Raw genomic sequence first — 9,950 nt, forward strand, 5'->3', positions numbered from 1 at the left:
ATGCACATACAAGGTCATTCTGCTGTCTACACTTGCACTCATTCCCTGGAATCTATATCATGCCATCCTATAACCAGGCATTGTATCAGTCTGACTAGGGAAGCGGTATGAAATTGGGTTTAAACTGGTAACCTTTATAAAAGCTGTAAATACCACTTCTTCAGCAATGCCACATGCCTCCTTAGCCGTCATGCCTCTCAACTCATAGCATTTCACGTGTTTACACTTACGTTACTAAACTGAATATCTGAACAGTGGGAAAGAGGAAGCCAGAGGATAAACAGGCATTTAAGGCTTCTAAACGGGCAGGCTATGTTTAAACACACATTTGTGAAATCTTCCAAGTACAGTTGAGACTTTGAGTCATGGAACAGATAACATTACCAGCAGATCAACAAGCGCACAGGAATTGACATAATAGAACATACTAGCAGCCCATATAATTCAGTATTCTGCTCTGGCAGTGGTCTGTATTTGATAGTCCAAAGTACAGTTATTCATAAAGTTAGCTCAAAAGTTAGGAGAGTAAAACAAAGATCACTCCATTATGATGCAGAGGCTTGATTAAATTCTAACCTTTAGTCTATAATTATGTCTTTCAGTTTTTGAGGGGTTATGCCATGCGTTGGTGGCATATACTTTTGGATTACAGCAACTGTATCAGAAGTATGCAGTAATATGCCATGTTCACATCCATATACACATGGCCAAAAGTGGAAGTTATATAGTGTAACCAAAAGCAGAAGCCATAGTTCCATGAGAAGAAAATGACGGAGATTCCCAAATCAGGTCTCAGTTCTGCAGAAGCCCAGATATAAAAGCCTGTCCAACTTCAGATTTTACAACCATAACTTGCTAGTTTGCTACTAAAAAGTCTGCCATACCTGGATAAACTTGTAGTTTTGCTTCTCAGAAATGGTTTCAAGATTCTTCAAGCTTGCACAATAGTCCAGCTTAAGAAAAAAAACCAAAACAGAATATTACTATGAAGAGGAGTTTTCTTTAAAGATTCTATATTAGATTCTGCTTATTTACTAACTGAGCAAGTCTCTAATTAACAGTCTTGAGGAGAAGGTGCTAAACTATTGTTTAAAATAAATCTGCAGAGAGGTCAACTTCTCTGTTTAAAAGGTGTATTGTGTCATTATATGGTGATTGACAAATCTAGCAATAATCAATTAAATAAAATCTGAGAATCCTAGTCCCCCAGAATTGATCCATCTGCCCACACTTACTTTGTTGACAACATAACTCTCGGATATCATTTGGTAGCCAAAACAGATGATTATTAGATGGGGAAATAAAAATGAGAAACAGTTAAGTCTTCCAAAACAGAGCCATTTTCATATGAATGCTCTGTAATAGAGTGTGTGGAAGGAATTTATGGAAGTTGTCAGCTGAGCTGTCTCTAAATGAGATTTTTCCTCACAATCTTTCAGACATAATCTGCTTTCAAAAAGTTGCTGAAAACTAGATTAATTCACTGAAGATTTGAAAAGACCTTGTCATTATTCCATGGATACATCATTAACAAGTCACAAGTTGTGTACTCAACTTTGTGCACAATTCTTTGAGGTATGTAAACAGGTTTATAATGTAACTGCATAATATCATAACTCCAAGGCCAATTAGCGACCTCAAGTATTTTTAGGCAAAGGAGCACAGAAAGTATTGTGACCAGCCAAAACACTCAACTCTTTGTGCTTTATATAAGAACCACTTGGGTGCACTGGGACACAAAAAGGTTTAAATATTTTAAAAATCCTATTTTGTCTAGTATTTATTAACGAACTGCCCTTAAATCTTCTGGAGGGACTGCTCGATCCCCATACTCTCAGGGCACAAACCAGTGGCATTACTGTTAGCGAGACGCCCTCCGTAGCACCTCAGTACTTAGTTACATTGGGATTTTCACATAAAGCAGGACTAAAACACTTCTGTTTTATGCTTCAATTGAAAACAGTCTAAAAGTTTAGACACAATCTCTCACGGGTCCTCTAATTTTCAATAATTTTGGGGTAAAATATTAAATTTTGGCAGAGGAAACATTTGAAAGTGATCCTCTTTTTAAAAATTCCCAGACTCGTTTTTTCACCCTGTAGAGACAACATTATAGATTCTGATTCTAACAATACATACATGATTAAGCATCTGCTACAGTGGGATTACTCACATGAGTAAAGTTAAGCTTCTGTACCAGTATTTTCAGGATTGGGCCAGACTTTGCTAGGACACATGCTGTTGTGGTTGCTTATATTATGAAGTGGAAAAGAGTTTGTTGTGAAGGTGAAGAGTCTTTGAAACTTTTGCTCTGAGGATTACCTTACCTGGAGATTTTCAGTGATTGTGTTTTATGGGATCTGCAGTTGAGCAATCGCTACTCTAATCCAATGACTCTCAGCCTTTCCAGAATACCGTACCCCTTTCATGAGTCTGATTTGTCTTGCATACCTCCAATTACACCTCACTTAAAAAAACACTTGCTTACAAAATAAAACATAAAAATACAAGCACACTATTACTGAAAAATTGATTACTTTCCCATTTTTACCATATAATTATAAAATAAATCAATTTCCACATAAATATTGTACTTACATTTTAGTGTATAGTATATCGAGTAATTAAACAAGTCTCTCAGAAATTTTAGTTTGTACTGACTTTGCTAGTGCTTTTTATGTAGCCTGTTGTAAAACTAGGCAAACATCTAGATGAGTTGATGTACCCCCTGGAAGGCCTCTGCATACCCCTGATTGAGAATCACTGTCTAACCAAATAAGTTGTCTGGAGTAGGAGTTTCAAACCCACTGTAGAAAGCATGACATGGCTGAGAAGCGGATTTGAAACTCATGGCTACTCCAAAAAAAACCACCTTTGTTTGTTAGAGTTAATATATGTGAAACAAAGAACATGTTAGCAGAACTGAGGTGGGCTTTGAGAATTGGGCTTTGGATCAGGCCCTAAATTAGCACATAAAACGTGCCAACTCTGAATTTTAAGAAATTCAAGGTCTAATGTAAAACTTTCCATATCAAGCAAACTTTCAACATATTGTATATTAACTGATGCATATTATTTCACATTTCTTTAGAGAGAAAAAAAAGAACACAAAAAACGTACCTTATCTAGATTTATAATCAGATAGTTTGGATAGTTTTCTACAAGAGACACAACCACATGTGATGCACTGCAGGTTTAAAAAAAGAATAATCCTGTTTTAAATTACGATTATAGAGAGAACTTTAGGATATCAGATGCCTACAGACAAAACCCTAATTGACACAAAAATACACTGATTTTTTTTTAATTTGCTACTGTTTCTTTTTTTAATCTGTTTAATAAGCATGTAATGTTAGTGAATTAAAAGCTAGAGAAATAATTTTATTCTATAATTAAAGTTCTGATTTTCTAGCCACTTCCCCTGCCCCCCCCAAAAAAATCAATAAAATCATCTCATTTGTTCAATTTCAGAGTTTTCTAACAAACTGTATAAACCACATATCAGCATATCTTTGACCTCAATTGTGCATATACTTATACATGGCTTTAAAATTTACAGGTGTGTGGTTCCACTGCACATATAAAAAAATGACTGTTTGCAAGACTGACATCTGTGTAACCTTAAGCCAGCTCAAACATTTTTTTTTTTTTTTTTTTTTTTTTAAGAGCTGATCCATCCTGGGCCACACCAATAGTCCCAATGATCTGTGCTTCAATACTGAGCTGTGAACCCCCACATTTGTTTTCACTTACCGTGGTTCTGTTCATACATTACATTCGTTTCTACACCTAAGCATATTTCAGAATTTGTTTTTTTGCATTTCTCTCTGCACCTCAATTGACCAATTAAGGTAGAGAGAGAAATGCATCACACATGGAGCCCCATTCATCTGGTTAGCAAATCTAGGAGCTTCAGACACTTCTGGAGGATGGGGGCACAAAGAGCCCCAACATAGAGAGAAGGGGGAAATGGGCAACTTGCATACCATTTCTCCCCCCAAGCTCCCTGTGGACCATCCTCACAGCTCATCTATTTCAGGGATTCTTGTCAATTCTGCCCACCCACCCCCATCAAGGGGCTCTGTATGCCACTCCCATATCTCCCTCCACCATACTATTGTCCTTCATTCTCTCTCCAAGCCAGGGGCCGTGTGTCCCTCCTTCCCCTCTGTGCTCATACTACAGTACTCCATTCTCTACCCAATCCCCTATGCCAGGGGGTCCATGTGCCTCCCATTCCTTCCATGCAAGGGTCCCTCACTCTCTTTGCCATGTCCTTTCTTCTCCATGGCTCCCCAACATTCTTATTTCTTTTATTTCTGTCTTGAAGATAAGTAATTGAGGTTGTCAACACTTAAAATATTAGGAGGATGAACAGAGCTGAGATGGGGCATATTATGCTGGAAGGTGTTCACGGCTTTGATTAACCAGTTCTTTGATCTACAGATCATATCTCTGAGGTTCTATTGTAACTAAAACTTCAGGAATGGAGGTTCTTAATAACTCTGAACAAACATCATGGTGGTTCTTTCAAAAGTTTACAACTGAACATTGACTTAATACAACTTTGAAACTTTACTATGCAAAAGAAAAAAGCTGCTTTTAACCATCTTAATTTAAATGAAACAAGCACAGAAAGTTTCCTTACCTTGTCCAATTTTTTTTAAACTTTCCTTTTTTAAAATAATTTACGTTTAACACAGTACTGTACTGCATTTACATTTTTTTAAATTTTTTTTTTGTCTTTGCTGCTGCCTAATTGTGTAGTTCTGATTCCAAATGAGGTGTGTATGGGGCCGGTCACTTCGTAACTCTGAACTGTAACCACTGTACTGAAATTGCTAATTTTGCTATCCAGACACAAGGAGTGCTTACGTGTCCTCCATTTCTCCCTTCCAGTTTTCTGATTTTCACCAAAAAGCAAAGGATTCTGCCCACTGATACTTGAAACATTCCTTGAAATTTTGGAATTGATTGAATACAGCATTTAAAAATATCACCTATGTGGCAGGCTTGAACTTACTAGCTTCTAAGAGCCCTGTGTACGAGAGTTCAAAACCCAGGGTCCCTGACACTCAGGTCTTACTCATGTGTACAAGGGAATGATGAGGAATAAACTCCATCACCTCTCTTTTATGAGGCAAGATTAAAAAGACTGGGACTTTTCAGTTTGGAAGACAACTAAGGAGGGGATACAACAGAGATCCATAAAATCGTGAATGGTGCCAAGAAAGTGAATAAGGAAGTGTTATTTACTCCTCCACATAAGCAACATATTTAAAACAAAATTAACTTCTTCACTTAATGCACAGCCTGTGGAACTCATTGCCAGGTGTGGTTGTGATGGCCAAAACTATAACTGGGTTCAAAACAGAATTAGATAAGTTCATGGAGGATAGGTTCATCAATGGCTATTAGTCAAGATGGTCAGGGATGCAACCCATGCGCTAGATGTCCCTAAGCTTCTGAATGCTAGAAGCTGGGAGTGGATGACAGGGAATGGATCACTTGGTAATTGCCCTGTTCTGTTAATTCCCTCTGAAACACCTAGTATCAGGCACTATCAGAAGACAGTATACAGGGCTAGATGGACCATTGATTTGACCCAGTATGCCTATTCCTATACACAAACAGAAATGTCATGGAATATACCTCGCTTTGCTTGGCTAATCAACCTAGCTTAACAGATAGAATCATAGAATATCAGGGTTGGAAGGTCATCTAGTCCAACCCCCTGCTCAAAGCAGGGCCTAATCCCCAACTACATCATGCCAGCCAGGGCTTTATCAAGCCTGATTTTAAAAACCTCTAAGAAAGGAGATTCCACCACCTCCCCAGGAACCCATTCCAGTGCTTCACCACCCTCCTAGTGAAAAACTTTTTCCTAATATCCAACCTAAACTTCCCCCACTGCAACTTGAGACCATTACTCCTTGTTCTGTCATCTGTTACCACTGAGAACAGTCTAGATCCATCCTCTTTGGAACCCCCTTTCAGGTATTTGAAAGCAGCTATCAAATCCCCCCTCATTCTTCTCTTCTGCAGACTAATCAATCCCAGTTCCTCCAGCCTCTCCTCATAAGGCATGTGCTCCAGCCCCCAATCATTTTTGTTGCCCTCCGCTGGACTCTTTCCAATTTTTCCACATCCTTCTTGTGGTATGGGGCCCACAACTGGACACAGTACTCCAGAGGATCCTCACCAATGCCGAATAGAGGGGAATGATCACATCCCTCGATCTGCTGGCAATGCCCCTACTTATACAGCCCAAAATGTTGTTAGCCTTCTTGGCCACAAGGGCACACTGTTGACTCATATCCAGCTTCTCATCCACCATAACCCCTAGGTCCTTTTCTGTAGTGCCTACCCACTCAATTCCTAGTCTGTAGCAGTGCATGGGATTCTTCCATCCTAAGTGAAGGACTCTGCACTTGTCCTTGTTGAACCTCATCAGATTTCTTTTGGCCCAATCCTCTAATTTGTCTAGGTCCCTCTGTATCCCCCTCCAGCGTACCTACCACTCCTCCTAGTTTAGTGTCATCTGCAAACTTGCTGAGGGTGCAATCCACGCCATCGTCTAGATCATTAAGATATTGAACAAAACCAGCCCCAGGACTAACCCTTGGGGCACTCCACTTGATCCCGGCTGCCAACTAGACATGGAGCCATTGATCACTACCCATTGAGCCCAATGATCTAGCCAGCTTTCTATCCACCTTATAGTCCATTTATCCAGCCCATACTACTTTAACTTGCTGGAAAGAATATTGTGGGAGACTGTATCAAAAGCTTTGCTAAAGTCAAGGAATAAGACGTCCACTGCTTTCTCCTCATCCACAGACCCAGTTATCCCATCATAGGTTAGTCAGGCATGACTTGCCCTTGGTGAATCCATGCTGATTGTTCCTGATCACTGTCTTCATTTCAAAGTGCTTGAAAATTGATTCCTTGAGGATCTGATCCATGATTTTCCCATGGACTGAGGTGAGGCTGACTGGCCTGTAGTTCCCCGGATCCTCCTTGTTCCCTTTTTTAAAGATGGGAACTATATTAGCTTTTTTCCAGTCATCTGGGACCTCGCCCGATCGCCATGAGTTTTCAAAGGTAATGGCCAATGGCTCTGCGATCACATCCGCCAACTCCTTTAGCACTCTCGGATGCAGTGCATCCGGCCCCATGGACTTGTGCTCGTCCAGCTTTTCTAGATAGTCCTGAACCACTTCTTTCTCCACAGAGGGCTGGTCACCTCCTCCCCATACTGTGCTGCCCAGTGCAGTAGTCTGGGAGCTGACCCTGGTCTTGAAGACAGAGGCAAAAAAAGCATTGAGTATGTTAGCTTTTTCCACATCCTCTGTCACTAGGTTGCCTCCCCCATTCAATAAGGGGCCCACGCTTTCCCTGACCCTCCTCTTGTTGCTAGCATACCTGAAGAAACCCTTTCTGTTACTCTTAACATCTCTCACTAGCTGCAACTCCAAGTGTTGATTTGGCCTTTCTGATTTCACTCCTGTATGCCTGAGCAATATTTTTATACTCCTCCCTGGTCATTTGTCCAGTCTTCCACTTCTTGTAATCCTCTTTTTTGTGTTTAAGATCAGCAAAGATTTCACTGTTAAGCCAAGCTGGTCGCCTGCCATATTTACTATTCTTTCTACACATCGGGATGGTTTGTTCCTGCAACCTCAATAAGGATTCTTTAAAATACAGTGAGCTCTCCTGGACTCCTTTCCCCCTCATGTTATTCTCCCAGGGGCTCCTGCCCATCAGTTCCCTGAGGGAGTCAAAGTTTGCTTTTCTGAAGTCCAGGGCTAATGTTCTGCTGCTCTCCTTTCTACCTTGTGTCAGGATCCTGAACTCAACCATCTCATGATCACTGCCTCCCAGGTTCCCATCCACTTTTGCTTCCCCTCCTAATTCTTCCCTGTTTGTGAGCAGCAGGTTGAGAAGTACAAAACACTATGTATGCACATTCTCAAATTAATAAAAACCTATTCTTACATTGATTTAGCTGAAGTCAGTCAGGAAGAGGTTTAAGCTCAATCAGTATAAACTAGCCTTTTGCCCTGCTTTAACTAATCAATTTTCAAACCAATTTAAGTTATCCTGGTGCAAGTTCTGTATTTAAGACAAAGCTATTAATTATTATTATTATAATAATAATAAAGGAATAAAAAAAATTCCTAGATATTTACCTTGTCTATACTAGGCTTTGCCAGTACAGCTCTACCGGCAAACCCTCCTAGTGGACACACCACCTTCCCCAACAACATTTTTGCTAGTGTAACTGCATCTACATTAGGGCTTTTGGCACCACTGTTATGTAGTTTGAGATGTGATTTCCCCCCTTCCCCAGTTGAAACTGACATAACTATGCCAGCAAAACTTTTAAGTGCAGACCACACCTCAGTCTTTCACAGACAGCTAACTTGATGGATCATCCTCTCCGATCTCCATTATGTGATAACTTGCATGTAAGAAATATTTAATTTATAAGATAATTAGTATAAACGGTTATCCCTCCAACTTGGTAAAGAAAGCAGAATGAGGTTTTTGCCATAAAGGGCCATTGAACTGAATAACTACTTCTGTCTGAAATTGTTTGCTTACTGCTGCTAACTAAAGCTAAGATTATGTCATGCAGGATCACAGTAGTCACAGATTCCAGACACCTCCGTAACATTTTCCATTTCAGCCCCATGGCAGCAACCCCGAAACTCCAAGCCGCAGCACGGGGCAACCCCAGAGCTATGAGCCACCATGGGCAGCAGGTGCTGCACAACCCTCCCCTCTCCTTCCCTCCCCAGCAGGGCTTAGGCAAGCATCCCCTTGTCAGCCCTATTGTGTCACAGTTATTTTTAGCGAAGTCAGGGACAGGTCACAGGCTTCTGTGAATTTTTGTTTATTGCTCGTGACCTGTCCCTGACTTTTACTAAACAGTGACAAAATCTTAGCCTTACTGATCACATCCAGAAGCACTATAATGGGAAACTTCCGGTTTCTTTCTACCGACCAGTTACTTACTTCATTTGACATGCTCTCTCTCTCTCTCTCTCTATCCCGTGTATAACCACCGCAGCCCATTTCCGAGCAGCTATCCGCCAGGGCAGAGCTGCCAGCTTCCAGGGTCAGGGCCATCACCAGCTCCCCAGCTTCAGGCGCAAAGTCTTTCACAAAGCAACCAGCGAAAGGAGGGCAACGCTGAGCGTGGGAACGTGCGGGCCCGCGGAAGCCGGCGCGGGGACTCAGCGGCAGGCGCCGCCTCTGAAGCGGCTGTTCGCGCTGGGCTGGTGCGAGCTGCCCCAGCCTGCGGTTACCTGCCCCGCTGCCAACCCGGGACTCCAGCGCTCCGGGCAGGGGCAGGCAGGCTAGGACCCCCCGGCTGTCCCGGAGGAGCAGGGGAGGCGCCCGCCCCCGCCCGGCTCCGGACGGCCGCACAGACAGCGAGGGGGACCCTAGCCGCCGCAGGGGGACCCGGGTCGGCAGCCCGGAGCCACCGCGGCCCAGCCCCAGGAGGCGAAGCCAGGAGCGCGGGCGGCAGCGGCGGGACAGCCCCGCCCCACTCCCAAGCGCCGCTGCCGTCGCCGTCGCTACTCACATGAACCCGGCGCCGCCCGTCACCAGCAGCCGCTTGGCAAAGCCCGAAGGCCCCGCGGCAGCCCCAGGAACCCCGGCACCCGACATCATCCGCACTTTACGGCACCACCGCGGCTCGCCGTCGCTTCCTGGCGTTCTGTCTCACGCCCCCCCCCCCTCCCGTTTTCCGCCACTGCGCATGGGCGACGCCGGCCCCTCTTTCCCTGCGCCCGCACAGTGAAACCCAATACTCCTGCCCTCTCCCGCCCCCGTCGGGAGCGCGGGGGTGGAGGGACGCGCCTCCGGCGGCGTGGGCCCATGCATTGGGCCGGGGCCGCCCCCCGCCAGCAGAGGGAGGACGGAAGCTCGCTCTGGGG

At 43.3% G+C, this 9,950-nt stretch overlaps 1 protein-coding gene across 2 annotated transcripts in view; it reads right to left on the bottom strand.

Moving 5' to 3' along the window:
- TGDS (TDP-glucose 4,6-dehydratase) overlaps positions 1 to 9,950 on the bottom strand; it is a 33,698-nt gene extending 23,748 nt beyond the window's left edge. The window contains exons 1-3 of one of the 2 annotated variants that reach the window (XM_084629026.1): positions 9,596 to 9,950; positions 3,121 to 3,187; positions 885 to 953 (exon numbers count right to left, since the gene is read on the bottom strand). In XM_084629026.1, coding sequence (XP_084485152.1) covers positions 885 to 953; positions 3,121 to 3,187; positions 9,596 to 9,684 — 225 coding nt within the window. In that variant the 5' untranslated portion in view covers positions 9,685 to 9,950. Of the gene's footprint in view, positions 1 to 884; positions 954 to 3,120; positions 3,188 to 9,021; positions 9,509 to 9,595 lie in introns of those variants that run through there. The other variant, XM_084629027.1, reaches the window with a different exon arrangement.

The sequence above is a fragment of the Lepidochelys olivacea genome, assembly GCF_965140295.1.
Source record: "Lepidochelys olivacea isolate rLepOli2 genome assembly, chromosome: 1".
NCBI lineage: Eukaryota > Metazoa > Chordata > Testudines > Cheloniidae > Lepidochelys > Lepidochelys olivacea.